Here is a 16,445-nt window from a genome sequence, read left to right as displayed (position 1 = left end):
TCTTTTTAGAGTCTATCTACTTTTCTAATGTGAATTTTAAAACATGATTTTTATAATCATTTTTATTTTATAAAAATAATTATGGACTATTGTTTTATATTATTTTCATAAAAAGTATAGAAAATTATAATATGAATTACTGTGTTGAGTGAGTTTCAAGTTTATAGGCAAACTTGCATGAAAGTGACCTTATATAACTTTAAATAATGAATTAAAGAATTCATGAAAGGAAGAAAAAATTAGAATTCAAAATGAATTGAGTGGGAGACCTTGAACAATATGCCTAACTTTGTTGAAATTCAGTTTTCCCAGCTGTGAAACAGTAATGAAGAACAAGTATCAGGAGGTAGTGAGGTTAGAAGAGCACATGCTAAATGGAATGCCTAGCTCATAGCTGGTGAGAAATTGCATCTGTCCTCGTTGTGTTTGTCTTGTTTTTATAGAATGATGTCTTAGTTAGGGTTTTACTGCTGTGAACAGACACCATGACCAAGACAACTCTTATAAAGACATTTAATTGTCTTACAGGTTTAGAGGTTCAGTCCATGTTCATCAAAGCAGGAACATGGCAGAGTCCGGGCAGGCATGGTACAGGAGGAGCTGAGAGTTCAGTGTCTTTATCTGAAGGCTCCTAGCAGAAGACTGACTTCCAGGCAGCTATGATGAGGGTCCACAGTGACACACTTACTCCAACAGGGCCACACCTTCTAATAGTGCCACTCCCTGGGCTGAGCATATACAAACCATAACAAATGGTAAACAGGAAAGTTGATGTTCTTCTGTGGAAGTAACTGTTTGGGAACAAGCTCAGTGCTTACCACACCTGCATTGTGCAGGGCAAATATCACCAAACCTTTTCAAGACAGCTCATCAGACTTGGGTTCTTAAGCTTGAGTTACCTCAGATAAGCCCAGTTCCACTGGGTAATGTTTGAGAAGAAAAACTGTATATATTACTTGTTTATTCTGCCTGCTGTATGTTTTTTTTTTTTTTACTTTAACAATGAATTTGAGATTATTTTAATAATCACTTTTTTTTCATCTTTGCAACTATAGCAATAGAAAGTTTTTTCTTAAGGATTTTTGCATTTAAAGATTTTGTGTGTGTGTGTGTGTGTGTGTGTGCGTGCGTGCGTGTGTGTGTGTGTGTGTGTGTGTGTGTGTGTGTGTGTGTGTGTGTGCATGCATGCGTGCGCGCGCCCTGTCTTCAGACACATTAGATCTCATTACAAATGGTTGTGAGCTACCATGTGGTTGCTGGGAATTGAACTCAGGTCCTCTGGAAGAGCAATCAGTGCTCTTAACCACTGAGCCATCTCTCTAGCCTCTTATCTTCTATTTAATACTTTGAATAATCCACAGAGAACAAAATAATTAAACTATTTCAAATAGAGATAAATACTGAATCCCTGGATTCTGTCTTTATTACCATAATAAAAATGTGAATGTGTGTCTTTTGGAGATGGCTTGGTTGCTAATTACTATGTATGAGGATCTGAGTGTGGATCCCTATTCATGAAAAAGTCAGACAAAACAGCGTGCACCTTTGTCCATTCCTAGGAGGCAGAGACAGGTAGATTTCTAGAGTTTATTTCCCAGCCAGTAAAGCTTCAGGGTCAGAGAGAAGCCCTGTCTTAAAAAACTAAGGTGGAAAGCGAGGTGTAATGCTGCGTGCCTTTATAGGGGGCTAAGACAGGTGATCTCTGTGAGTTCAAGGTCTGCCAGGCCTACATAGCAAGTTGCAGGCCGGCCAGGGCTACACAGTGAGACTCTTGAGTAGAGTGAAGAACAACTGAGGTAGACCCAATATGGACCTCTGGAGCACTCTTCTGTCACATACGAATGCATACCTCCATGCATCGATACAGGCACATCAACTACACACAAATCCATTGGCTTTTTATATAATGTAACTCATAGGGCAATAATAGCCTACACTGACTTCTGATTCTTTAACCCAAAAGGAAAGGACCCTTCAATTACATTGTTTGAAGGACAGGATTAAGAACATATCTGTAGGCCTCTCCTCTGGATGTAGGCCACACCAGTGCACTGGATGAATAAACCTCTTGCATTGATCCTCGATCTCTCGTCTCATTCATGGGAGCCTCAAATAGATAAAACTCAATTTGGGTCTTATAGTAGATGAAAAAATCAAGGCTGAAGGGGCTGGCTGGATTCCTATGCAAATAACACTCAGTGAAGCAGCAATTCTGGGTCTTACCTCACACCCCTAAAGGCAGGGGGAAGGGGAGATTAAAAGGACTTGTGACACTCTCAATTCAAGCCACCACTTGAGAGGAATTTTGTTTTAAGTGGAACATATATATAAAGCTCCAAGGAAATAAAAAAAAAAAGAGCATATCTGTTGAACCGAATGTGTCTTTAATCCCAGCACTAAGGAGGCCAAGGCAGAGGCAGGCGGATCTCTGAATTCAAGGACAGCCAGAGCTACAAAGAAACCTTGTCTTGAAAAGCAAAAGAAAGAAAATAGCTATAAAGTTGGGGTCTTATCAATTGTTGGAACATATTGTCAGATATAGATCTTGTAAGACGTATAAAAGATGTATAAATAAGAACTTGACATTTTTACACAGGAAGGCTTTTGTTTTCTAAAGTATGTGAGTGTTTTGCCGGCATGTGTGTCTGTGCACAAATGTGTGTACCTGATACCCAAGGAGATCAGAAGAGGACCCCAGACTCCCTAGAACTGTCAGTTAACAGGTGATTTCAAGCTGCTATATGAGCCATGGACTCAAACCTGGGTCCTCTGCAAATACAGCCAGTGCCCTTAACCACTGAGCCGTCTCTCCAGCCCATTTACATAGAACATTCTTAAGAACTGAAATAAAGTTCTTCATAATAGTTCACCAAATAATGATTTTTTTTTTTCAAAGAGTAATTCTGGGCAAGCATGGTGACTCATGTAATCCCAGCTTTTCTGAGCAGGGGCAGAAGGAACTGGTCAAGGTCAAGGCTAACGTAAACCACAGAGTAAGACTAACTCAGAAAAAAGAGAAGAAGAGAGCAAATGAATGACTAGCTTAGTTTTCTGATGGCTGTGGAATAAAGTTTTGAGTTTTACTTGCTATCTTAGGTTGATGTAGACAGGTACTTTTTTCAGAATCAGTTAGGCATAGAATCCCTTTGAGAAATACTTCCACTATTTTCACACTTAGCTGTAGCAACAGAAATACTTGCATTGTACTGATGGCAAACTCACTCTTCTCGGTGTTATATGATAGTAGTTAGACTCAAAGCATTCCTTTACTCAACTCTGATTTGTTGTGTTAAGCCCTCATTGCCTCCCCTCTGCCCGATCTGGTTCTGTCTGCAAGGTTGATAATGCTTTTGTTTGCATCTTTTAGAAAACTGCTTTTTACCCTCATAGTATAGTGAGAGTTATAAATCCATCAGCCAGTCCAGGCAGCACCAAAGTATGAAGCTGAGTCAGCAGGGTCGGAGTTAAGACACGGACTGTGCTGTAGATTGTAGTCAAGGTAGCCTGAGGAACCAGTGAGACCTGTCTCAAAATGTAAAGAGGTTGGGGACTATAATCCAGGTGATAGACTTCTTACCTAGTATGTGCAGGCCCATCCCAGCACCACCTTAACACAGTTTGTGCAAGTGTGCAGGTCAGCACAGTAGTTAGTTAGGTGCTCTGGTTCTAGCGAGGCTGCCTAGGTTCAGTCTTACAGCATTAAGATCCCTGACAGTGATACACTGTTCTGTTGGCTCATCTGATCTTACAACATTTCCTAAAAGAGAGCTCTTTCCTAAGCTATTAGAATGTTTTACAACACCTATTATCATTAATAAATTTTTGTTACTAGTGTTATGCTTAGCAGTACAATAAAGTTTTTAAAGGTTTAAACCTAATCTCATTACCAAAATTTCATGTTTAAAAACTACTAAATATCGAATATCTGTACAGTGCCCAAATTTCCAGCTGTCTCATAAATGCTAGTATATAACACAGAACTGCCTATCACCTCTACCTAGTGCTACCGTTAGGTCCTCCACCAATTAAAAAACAAAGAATAACACATTTTCAAATTAAATTGTACCAGAGAGCTATCACCATCAAAATCCAGACTATCTATCTGTTGTTTTATATATAAACATAAATGTATGAACAGATAAATAGAAATATAGAACAGATAATGTTTCTTTAAATGAATTAAATGAAAGAAAACATATAGAAGATAGATTCAAAGAGACAAGATATTCAACTGGCTGTAACATGTATACCTTATATAGATCTGGATTCTATCATAGAAACATGCTTAAAATCACATCACACAACTGGGAATTTGAGTACAGAGTACATATTTGATGTTTAGTGATTTTTAAAATATGAAATTATGGTGGTGAGATTATTTTTAAACTGAGATGCTCATAACTTTGTGATCATACTTTTGTGGTTAAAATGATACAGTGTTTTGGATAACTTCAGAGCAGCATGAAGGATGCTAGATAGGTGTGAGTTAGGATTGTTCTAGTGCAAGTCATGCTGAGCACATGCTGAAGGGGCGGCGTGGGTTAGAACACTGCTGTCTCCTTTGATGTTTCACCTTTTTTATAATAAATGTGTAATATTTTCAATTTCAGCTCTTTTTAAAACCAACTTCTTCCTGCCTTCTGCCTTTCTTTTTTTGAGTTGTGATTATAGTATGATATCCAGGAAGGCTTCCAAACAGGTCCTGAGCTCAAGTAATCTTCCTGTGTCGGCCTCCTATGTAGATGGAATTAAGGGAATATTCAACCTTGCTAGGCTATCCTAGTGCTAATGAGTAAAATAGAAACATGTAGATGTGGGGCAAGTATCATGTCTTGTTTTGTTGTTTTATTTTGTTTTGATACAGTGTCTCTATATAGTCTTGGCTGTCCTAGAGCTTAATATGTAGACCAGGCCATCCTTGAACTCAAAGAGACCCTCCTGCCCTTGACTCCAAGTGCTTGGATTAAAGGCATGTGCCCCATGCTCGGCTGACTGTTTAGTTTGCTCTTTTCTTCCCCTTTCTTTTCTTTTAAGCCTCACAATTATCCATATGCTTAAGGCATGAGAGAATTGGAATCATCACTTTTGTTCTTCATATAGTTCTATTTTAAACAATGGTAACATGCACCTCCTGCTAAGAGCATATACTTCACTGTATCATTTTGCCGGATGTTCTTAGCCTTGGAAGAAGCGGACATACAACTGAGCTATTCATGTGTAATGCAGTTGCCAAAGATAGGAAATAAAGTCTTAGGCTGTCATACTTTAAACACGGTCAGTGCAGACTAGCCCTCAGCCTGAGCTTTCCTCTTATCTCAGACTCTAAGGATAAAAGCTAGTACTAAATTATTAATCGTTGTTCTTCTCTGACTCAAGGGGACCTCTGTGCTATCCTCAAAGAGCTGGCTGCCGAACTGACTGCCCCTGATACCCAAGTGGCAGCATCTACATGCTTACTGCCAGCCCTTTGTCATCCAGATGACCTTTTAATATTAAATCCTTTGCTGCAAGAGACTGACCATAGGTTTATTGAAGAACAGGTATGGTGGTTTTAAAATAATTCTTGAGATTTTTTTTGTCTTGAATGATTTTTTTAACCCTTGTATACTTTTTCCTCCATGTAGCTCCTGCTTGGCAATGGCATTGCCTGTGGAAGTCTAGAATATGACCCTTATTCTATTTATGAGAAGGATGTAGAAGGAGACTCTGTGCCCAAGCCCCTGCCCCCAGCACTGTCTGTTATTAGCTCTGCATCCAAATTCTTTGGGGTTGTCTGTGCTAACGTGGATGAAGCTCAAAGGTAAATCTCTTCAGTAATTGCTTATCCTGAAGTTTGACTTTCACTTCAGTGAACTCATTACTGTGAATAAAAGGGATGACATCAAGTGACCTCATTAACCTAAGAGTGTCTCATCCAACAGGTGGAGATAAAGTCTGTTTTTATGTAGCAAATATTGATACAAACTTACTAAATGCAAACCAGACCTGATGGCATTTACCATAATTCAACCACACAGGAAGCAGAGGTTTTGAAAATGCCACAGAGTAATTATTGATTTCTCAATTAACCAGGTCACCTGGGCATGAACCTACGTCAGGGATCAAAGTCCACTACTCAAGAGATACTGTTCTCAGAGAAACTGAGTGGCTACACTGACCCAGAGTTTTCAGAACTAACAGTACAGGTTCATCCCATTCATTCTCCCTCCTTCCCGGCCTTTCATTCTAGACCACAGGACTTTTGACTGGGAGCATGACTTTCATTCTGTCACTTTGTCTAATCATTTCCTGGTGGACAACAACTAGGTAGAAAGTTTACCTTAGTCTCTTAGAGGAGATTTGAACAATAGTCTTGCCAGGAATTTACTTCTGAAGCAAGTTTGATACAATTTGTTTATGAATAGCCTACATCTTCTGCCGGCCTTCTGATAAAAAGAATATCCTTTCCTTTACAACAGAGTAACTGTTCTTCTCCAGGAAAGTGTCTCATACATCATGTAGGCAGAGTGTCAAAGAGAACATTTCTTAATTTTATTACATTTAATGAAGTTTAAATTGTGCTCATCATTTTTCCTACCTGGGTTGTAATACTATGGTAAATATTCAGGGTTTGGGAAAAGGTTTTCTTTGTTGTAATTAAAATGTTCAGGCATAACAAAACAAAGCCTGTTATTTGCTATTTTTCTTGTCTTAATTTTAAGTGAATAAAAATGATAGGCAGTAGTTTGAAGGAGTGTGTGTGTGTGTGTGTGCGTGTGTGTGTGTGTTTAAAGGAAATGGCCTTGCAGGATACCATCAGAAGCAGGAAGTAGGTTGTTATAACTTAGTGGCTTCCTGTGGGTGTCCTTAGAGAACCATAGGAGAGAATAAGTTTCTAGTCTCCTATTGTCCCACCTTGGGCTCTTATTAATGACGGGTCTGTGTGTGCTCATGTGTGTACAGGTGCACGTTCATACCTGTAGAGGTCAGACAGTAGCCACTGGTTCATTTGTCAGATCACAATCTATTAATTTTTTAAATTAAGAATCTCACTGGTCTGGAGCTAGCCCAGTGGAGCAACAGCAGAGGTCCTCCTGTGTCCACTTCCCCAGCACTGTGACCACAAGGCCACCATTGTTTTGCATGAGTACTGGACATTGAGTTCATATTTTTGCTGGCTGAGCCATCTCTGTACTCTAGATGCTTTTTCTTTATGTGTTCTGTTTCTGTATTTCTAGATAAGAACTGGCTTAATTAACATGTCCATGCTTAGGCAGTAGGCGATGCCTGCCTATAATCTCAGCACTAAACCTCTGAGGCAGAATAATTTTCAATTACAGTGGAGCTTCGACTACACAGGGGGACCCTGTCTCAAAAACAAAATATCAGCAAATAAAAGAAAAACAGAAAGTACCCATTTTTCAAATGTTTCAAAGCATTTTATTATTACCATGATTGGCATTATGTTTGAATAGTTATGAAGAAACCTGCTAAGGGGTTACTCAAGTTTAAAATACAGTTTTACATGTATTTATGTATTTAAAATTAAAATTATTGGTACTGAAAAAGGTAACCCAGAGCTAATCTTATTGATTATTAAATATACTCTTATTGATTACTTAGGGTGTGGAGAGCCATAGGTGGGGTCAATCTAAGGTCAGTGAGAAAATTCCACCACAAACCTCCAAGCACAAAGACTCCTTCCTTTCAGGAAGGATAAAGCCAGTTTAGTTCCTGGAGCAGATACAAGCCAAACGGTCACACAAAGCCACCTGTGACTCCCAACTAACCCCCCTTGGAAAGTCCCGAACAGTACGCTGAGTCAGTTTCAAGGTTGCTTCACTCTACCAAAATTACATAGTAGTACCCTGCCTGGTTACCATTGTTCAAATTCTGCCCCAATTGTTAGAATCAATATAATCCCCTGTTAGAATCTGCTCAGGGTTGTCTCACTCCTGAAGCAGGGTGACCCCAACATGTTGAAACAATAAAATTCCTCTTGCTTTTGCATCGATCATTGCCTCTGTGAGTCTGATTCAAGGGGTCCTAGAAGAGGTCCAATTCTAACTTCATACTAGTGATCCACAAACCTCCCAATAGGTCCCACTCTACCTGGACTCTCAGCTAGGGACCACAAGCCTTTAGCACACAGTCTTGGGAAGTCAGCCATAGCACCAGCTCCTGGAATGTGTTTCCACAATCACAGCTATCACAGGCAAGTGAAGGAGCATTATGTATGAGGGGTTTTTAATTGGTTATTTTATTTATTTACATATCAAATGCCATCCCCTTTCCCAGTTTCCCCTCTGCAAACCCCCCCATTTCATCCTCCCTTCCATAAAGTATGAGTTGTTAAAATGTTAAGTACTACCCATTTTTCCCAGGTTTACCCATGTTTCAGGAAAAATAGACTAGGGGAAGTAAACAAAAAAAAAAAAATTATACAAATTATAGGTACTGAATTAGCTGAATTTTCCCAAGGGGAAAAGATCTTTAAGACAGACATTTGTAAATTTTTTTCACAAAATAATGTTTTCCTCCCTGCTGATTAATAAATATACTTTTCTATTGGCTGTAATGTTGCTTTTTTTAAAATGTTTCAAGGTGTTGGGTAATAGTTTCTCACTTTAGTAGTTATCACAAAAAAACAGTAGAAACAGGAGTTTACCTGCTCCCTACTTGGTTTGACCTTATAATCTTTGCTGTGTTTAACTCTTTTTGCTTCTGATTTCAGGGTTCTGATACTGGAGCAGCTTTTGAACAGCATAAAGCACACCAAAGGAGCTCGTCAGCAAACAGTTCAGTTGCATGTTGTTTCTGCCATTTCTAACTTACTGAAGGTAATTTGTCTTAATTAGGATTTTACTGCTGTGAACAAAGACTATAACCAAGGCAACTCTTATAAGGACAACATTTAATTTGGGCTGGCTTACAGATTCAGAGGTTTAGTTTATTATCATCAAGGCAGCATCCAGACAGGCATGCGGCTGGAGGAGCTAAGAGTCCCCACCTCTTGTTCCAAAGGCAGCTAGAAGAAGATTGGCTTCCAGGCAACTAGAATGAGGGTCTTAAAGCCCACACCCATATTGACACATCTACTCCAACAAGGTCACAACTCCTAATAGTGCCATTCCCTGGGCCAAACATATACAAACCATCACAGTAATTTTACTTAAATTCATATAAATACTTGCTATGTGGGAATACTTTATAATAACTAAGTAGGTTTATGTTGATGCTTCTGAAGAAATTTATTATTCGTTTTTCTTAATCTCTGATGAAAATGTCTCAGGATTGAGAATTTCACTTGACTTTTTTCTCCATATAAAACAAACCTTGTTAGCAACTGACCTTGGTTTAGTGCCATGTCTTTACCTGACTAAATCTGATATCCTAGGTCAGGCTTTGGTGGGCTGTTGTCTAAATCCAACTGCTTCAATAATACTCATTAGTCATTGATTTTTATGGACATAGCGATTAGTGATTTCTGTGTTCTTGGTTTGTTGTTGTTGTTTTAAGTGATGAATATATTTGATTGACAAGAATATGCATTCCACACTAGATCAGAAAACTAGCTGTAATTGTACATTTTATTTGTTTTTCATCCACTTTAGTATGTGGCTGGCTCTAAACAAAGTTTAGGTCCAGAAGTAAGAAGACTTGTCCTGACATTAGTGTTGGGAGCCCTAGAAAGTCCCAACCCCCTTTTGAGATGTGCAGCTTCGGAAGCATGGGCTAGATTGGCCCAAGTGGTTGATGATGGAGCCTTTACTGCTGGATTAGCTCAAGTTAGCTTTGACAAGTAAGTCAATTTCTTAATGTTTGTGGGCTGTTAAACAAGTGGGATATAGTTTGTTGTTGAATGGAACTAGTAAGGATGTTGTTCTGTAGTTTAAAAAAACATTTAACTGGATGTTTTCAGACGAAAGAAGCCCTGTTGGTCTGAAGAATGATCACTGTGGACATATGGGCATTGTAATTGCTCATCAATAAATAGACTTTAGGCCACTGTCCTTTAGAGTACAGATAAGTAGCAGAAGTCTGTAGGGAGAGCCATAGACTGGAGACCATAAGAGAAGGCCGCTCTTGACTTCTGTGACTTTGGAAAGGCCACTCAGACCTTCCAGCTGGTTGTTTCGAACTATTCTAAAGAGGTGGTCAATAATATAGTCTTACTTATTTAAGAATGTTTAAGGGAAAACACTAAAACAATTAGAAAATAAAGTCCATGATTATGCGTGATAGGGTGGTAGTGCATACTCACAAAACTCAAGAAACAAGCCGAATGCCACCAGTTTTCTTTCAGACCAGCACGGGCCACATAGCAAGGCTCTGACTCCATAGAGCTGATGGTTATGAGCTCACTGTAAACAGACAGACTGGTTAGTAGCTGTGATGGTGGCGTGAGCACTCTGGCCCTGGCTCAGCTCTCCCCTCTGCTGCGTTAAGTAGTCATCTGTGGGAGCTCACCTGCCTCTTAAAGTCCTCTGAAAGGGCAGCAGTGATTACACAGCCTCAGGCTGGTTGTGGGGACACAGAGCTGAAGGGCCTAAATACACTTAAATTCCCAGGAAATAATATCTTCCCTTACAGTTTTAGTATAATGGTTCTAAACTGACATAATGGAATTAAAATATCCCCTTGTACATTTTTTAAAATGTGACCTAATAAATAGTATTAATACCAACCTTATAAGACATATGTATCTGTGTTTATGTCATATATAATATATATGTGTATATATGTTGTATGTAATCAGTGTATGTATATATGTCATGTACAGTATACACATCTCGGAAGTGGTTGTGATGAAAAAATGGTGGGTTGTGGAGGTGACACCTTTAGTTCAGCATTCAAAAGGCAGATGTAGGCGTATCTCCCTGATTTCTAAGCCAGCCTAGTCTAACAGTAAGACCTCATTTTCAAATTAAAAAAGAAAAAACAAAAGAAAAGATACATTTCCAATTCAGAATGTTTCATTCCTTTATAATAAATGTATGTCTTAATTTTCTAGCTATTCTTATGAAAAGTTTGTTTATGTAAAAGTTACATTCACTAAAATATTTTTTTTCATTTATTATGTATGTTGTGCATGTGTGAGTGGTGCACATGTATGTTTGTGGGTACTTGTGTGTGTGAATGCATATAGAAGGATGTGTATGTGTGATGTTGGCTGTTCATGTATATGTGATGGTATACACATATGTATATGTGGGTGTGTCTCTCCCACAGCATGCATGTGGAGCTCAGAGGACAATATACTGAATAGATTCTCTCCTGCAGATTGAGTTCTGGGTTGACCTTAGGTCACCAGCCCTTACATGCTGAGCCCATACATGCATGAGTTTTCTTTGGTTTGTCTTTTCTGTGCTTGCTTTTATTTTTATTTCTATATGTGCAGATTGAAGTCAGCGAGAGATGTGGTTACCAGAACAGGCCACTCACTGGCTCTGGGATCTCTGCATAGGTACTTAGGGGGCACAGGGCCTCAGCACTTGAGTTCTTGCATTGGAGTCCTTTATACCCTGTCTCAGGACAGCACTTCTCCTGACGTACAGGTGAGTACTTTACGTGATACTCTCCTCAAAATCCATGACTTGTCCATGATTCATATTCTGTCTTCACTAACAACTAATATTCTGTGTTAAATGTCAAAGCTGTTGAACTTTGATAGGCTTTAAGAATTCAAGTATTTCTTGTACTCATACTTGTGAGTACCCAAAGTCAACAACAATCAGTATCCTTTCTGAAAAATGGATAACTCTTTCATTAGACTAAGAGCATCTGAGTTAACTAGGCACTAGCCACTGTGCAGCATTCTTCCAAATTCACTGGCATACTTGGTCCTCATGGTAATTGACGGTATGCAGCCCCTTAGAGGAGATCTGCTTTCAGAAGCAAAGTACTTCTTCATAGTAAGAAGCTAATAAATCGAATGAGATTAAAAAGCAAACAAATGAACAGACTGGACACTGAAAACCCACATTAACCAGTACACCATACGTGTATGTTGCCCATTTCTATCAATTTCACCATTCCTCTGCCATCTTAATCAAATCTGGATTGATTTCTATTCGCTTAATAGTGGGGTGCTTTGTTTTGTTTTCTTTAGACAGGGTTTCTGTGTCCTGGAACTTTGTTTACAATAGTCTTACTACATAGCTCTGGCTGGCCTCGAACATGTCATCGGTGACACTGTCTCTGCCTCTCGGGTATTCTCTTTTGTTTATTTTTTTTTTCTCTTCCCACTTGTGTATGACCCGAAATTTTTATAGTAGTTTCCTAAATGACCCTATGTTTTAATTATTTTCTTCCAATCTTTCCTGGCTGTGAAACCAGACTTGTCTAAAAATGTCTTATTGTATAGCCTCTCTGCTGAGAAGCTCGGCAGCCTCTCATGCTTGTTTTTCTTTATTGGTCTGAATTGGTTTGATTTTTTTTTCAGGACTGGAGATTGAACCCAGGACCCATTTATTTATGTCAACAGCCAAGTTCTCACCAATGACCCACATCCCAGACTCTTGTGACTCTTTTTTTAATTAATTTATTATATATATGAGTACCACTGTAACTGTCGTCAGACATACCAGAAGTGGCATCAGATCCCATTACAGATGGTTGTGAACTACCATGTGGTTGCTGGGAATTGAACTCAGGACCTCTGGAAGAGCAGTCAGTGCTCTTAACCACTGAGCCATTCCTCCAGCCTGACTCCTGTTACTCTTACACAAAGACTTACTAAGTTCTCCATCCTAGCCTTGAACTGTTATTTAGGCTGCCTGAGCCCCTGAGGAGCTGGAACTACAGGCTCATGCCACCACCACCCTGGCACATTGTTTCACTTTAGTCTCGTTTTGAAGCCATGTCTCACTAGCCCAGGCTGGCATCATGATCCTCCTGCACCACTGTGCCCTCAGCCAGCTTCCCAGCCAACACAAGACTGTGACTGTCCCCAAGACAGACCTCTCCTACAGGTGCCTGTCTGCTCTGCTTCCATTGTTCTCCTAACTTAAAGATTTTCCTTTTGTTCTTCCTCCTCTTGCCTAATAATCCTAACATGTTAGTTTTTACTGTTGTATATTAATTGCTGTATATAATTTTATATATTTAATTGTTGTATATAATTGTTGTATATTAATTGTATCACGGTTGTATATAATGTATGTTGAGCATAACATCTCCCTTTAATCTCTTGTCCCCATCGCTGATTTTCTCCCTTTTTCCAACTAGTCCTACTCACATCCATGTCCTCCTCCATTTTTCTTTTTCTAATTCCTCTTCCTCCTCTTCCTCCCCTACTCCCCCACTTCTTCCTTCTTTTTTATATTTTTACATAGGTGGAATTAGAGTAGCTTTGTCTAGCTTTCTTTGTTTTTATTATTTATATGAATAATAAGGCATATATAACAAACTAGATTTTTCCAAGCTGTTACCTAAAATGTTGTCCTGGAATTTTTACTGCTAAGCAATCTCTAGATATAGCATTCTAAATTTGACAGTTGTCTGAATTGGTTTTATATTTCATGTTAAAGGTAAGGATTTTCTTGACTAAAGAGATGGCTCAGTGGCCAAGAGCATTTTCTCATGCAGAGGGCCTGGGTTCAGTTCCGACCACTCACAACCATCTGCCAGTCTAATTTTAGGGGACCCAGCACCCTCATCTGAACTCTGTGGTCACCGGGTGTTCATGTGGCACACATATGTACATGTAGACAAAGCACTCACACAGATGGTATAAAATGAATGTCTTCTTTGTAAAGACTTTTAAACTTGTAGAGCTCACCAACTCTCTTTCAGATTGGTGGTGGCACATCCATTCCCTGATGTCAATTGCTTTGTAATTTGCTAAAAACAAAGACCAGTTTAGTGATTTGTGTTTTGTGAAGCTGCTATGACATTTTGTTTCCATCTGTCTTTGCAGACTTGGGCACTCCATTCTCTGTCACTGACCATTGATTCTGCTGGCGCACTCTATCACATGCACGTGGAGTCTACCCTGTCGCTCATTGTCATGTTGTTGCTGAATGTGCCTCCAACTCATGTGCAAGTTCACCAGAGTCTTGGTCGATGCTTGAACGCCCTCATTACCACGTTAGGCCCAGAGCTACAAGGTATGCAGGCTGTGTTGTGATTCAAGAAGAATATACACATAGAAATGACTTAAGGCTTAGTCTCTGCGCTTAGCATGTAAGAAGCATTCAGTGTGTTTTGTTAGATGAAGGTTTCTATTCCATCAGCTTGGTGTCTTCCACCTTGAAAGACATAAGCCATATTTAGAGAGATAGGATATATCCTTAAAAAAACTTGTCTCCATAATTACAGTGACAGACATAAAGTATTGTGTGGGTATGTAGCATAAAGAACTACTCTGCCTGAAATAAGTAATCAAATTTTCAAATATTCAAATCTCTTCAGATTACATGGCATATGATTATAATGTATGAAGATAACTCAGATAATCCTAGCAGCGCTAAGTTGACTAGCAATTTCGAATTCTACTTTTTTACCACATTTTATATTTCATGTGTATTTGTTAAATCCCATAAATAGTCTTTGGTTTTTCTAATAAACATTTCAATTAAGAACAAGTGAATTGGGTTGATGAGATGGCTTGGCAAGTAAAGGCACTTCTTGCCAAGCCTAAAAACCTGAGTTTCAGCTCTAGGCTCCACATGGAGTGAAAGAACCACTTCTTGCCAGGTTGTTCTCTGTCCTTCACATACCCAAATACAACACACAAAGTAAAAGATTAAGAACAAAATAGTCTACCAGTATGTTACTTTACTATTCTTCCTGTGTGTGTGTGTGTGTGTGTGTGTGTGTGTGTGTGTGTGTGTACATACATGTGTGTGCACATACTACTTCTTCCCAAGGTCCTGAGTTCAAGTCCCAGCAACCACATGGTGGCTCACAGCATCTGTAATGGGATCTGATGCCCTCTTCTGGTGTGTCTGAAGACAGCTACATTGTACTCATATGCAATAAATAGTAAACATATCTTAAAAAACAAAAGCCTCCCACATGCTAAGCATATACACTGACCGGTGCCCCAGCTTTTATGGTAGAACTTTGACTTGACAAATCTATGAAGAAATTTTAATGACTTTAAATCCTTATATATATTTAAAGAGTAGTTAGGTTTTATAGGCTAATTACTAAAAAACTTCGGCTCTTTATTTTAGGTAACAATACTTCCGTGTCCGCCTTAAGGACTTCCTGTCTGCTGGGTTGTGCGGTGATGCAGGACCATCCAGGCTGCCTGGTCCAAGCTCAGGCCGTCTCTTGCCTTCAGCAGCTTCACATGTTTGCTCCACGACACGTCAACTTGTCCAGCCTGGTCAGCTGCCTCTGTGTGAGTATGAAAGTCTAAGTGAGTTTCTGGTTTCTGAAACTTGAACTTATTCCAATTTAGTTGGCTTCTAGGCTGTGTAAATTGTGCTATATGTGTGACTGTTTTCTTTCAGTCAGTTTTAGAAAGGAGAGGACCACTTTCATGTATCTACCTCTGCTATCTATCTCTAAGCCTCTCAAACATGGATTCTTTTTTCCTGTTAGTGTTGAGCATAAATCCTGAAGTATTTACTCATTAATCAAGACACGTTCTGTGCCTATGCTACTGTACCCAGTGTACATTCTGGAGCACCGGTGTGGTCTCGTTGTGTTTTGTTCTAAATATATCCAAAGTTCTGACACAGGTGGATAAGTGAGGACGGGGAGATGGCTTAGTGGGTAAGAGTGCTTACCCTGTGAGCAGGAGGGTCTAAGTTCAACTGCAGCACCCATGAAAAAGCAGAGCTATAACCAGGGAGTTGAGATAGAACTTGGTGTTCCAAGTTCACAGGCCAACCAGTGACATTGAAATATCAAACTCTAGGCTCAATGACATGGTTTTCCAAGGGAATGAGGCAGAGAGTAATATAGTAGGACCCTAGAAGCCATCTTGTGAACTCCATATGCTCTTGGAGTGGCATTACCAACATACACACACACACACACACACACACACACGTATGCATGCATAACACGCACACATGTATAGAGAGGGAAAGATGTTTTGGCTACATATATATCATATCTGGGTCATTATAATGTGTCTAACAAATGCAAAAAACTAAAGCCAGTCAACTGGAAGTTCTGATCAACCAAGTTCATAAACCTTCTTTGCTTTTATGATCTTTCTAGAACATGACCAGTGTCTATCTAGACTTGCCTTAAAAGTTGAGCACCAGGATAGCAATAAATATGATCTAACACAAAGTTACAGATTTACCTAAATGTTATTTGCAAGTCCTTTTTGTTGTTATTTTGTTTTAACTTGGTTGTATGGTTTTCCAGCATAAATGTTGTAGGTGATGTGTAACAGTGTCACCCTGTTGGACCCACATGAAGGCAGTCCATTCATTTTAAAGCTTGAGGCAAACTATGTAGTATTCAGAGCTTAAAAGAAACATCTTAAGCTCTCACAT

At 39.3% G+C, this 16,445-nt stretch overlaps 1 protein-coding gene across 3 annotated transcripts in view; it reads left to right on the top strand.

The window, feature by feature from the left end:
• HEATR5A (HEAT repeat containing 5A) overlaps positions 1–16,445 on the top strand; it is a gene marked incomplete at its 5' end in the record, with an annotated part of 91,344 nt that overhangs the window by 38,491 nt on the left and 36,408 nt on the right. For all 3 annotated transcript variants that reach the window (XM_080931569.1, XM_080931568.1, XM_080931567.1), the window contains 7 exons: positions 5,377–5,540; positions 5,625–5,800; positions 8,714–8,819; positions 9,594–9,781; positions 11,381–11,537; positions 13,901–14,090; positions 15,162–15,331. In XM_080931569.1, coding sequence (XP_080787695.1) covers positions 5,377–5,540; positions 5,625–5,800; positions 8,714–8,819; positions 9,594–9,781; positions 11,381–11,537; positions 13,901–14,090; positions 15,162–15,331 — 1,151 coding nt within the window. The remainder of the gene's footprint in view (positions 1–5,376; positions 5,541–5,624; positions 5,801–8,713; positions 8,820–9,593; positions 9,782–11,380; positions 11,538–13,900; positions 14,091–15,161; positions 15,332–16,445) is intronic.

Source organism: Micromys minutus (genome assembly GCF_963924665.1).
Source record: "Micromys minutus genome assembly, chromosome: 1".
Lineage (NCBI taxonomy): Eukaryota > Metazoa > Chordata > Mammalia > Rodentia > Muridae > Micromys > Micromys minutus.
Note: the sequence above shows the minus strand (reverse complement) of the source record. Positions and strands in the feature narration are given on the sequence as shown.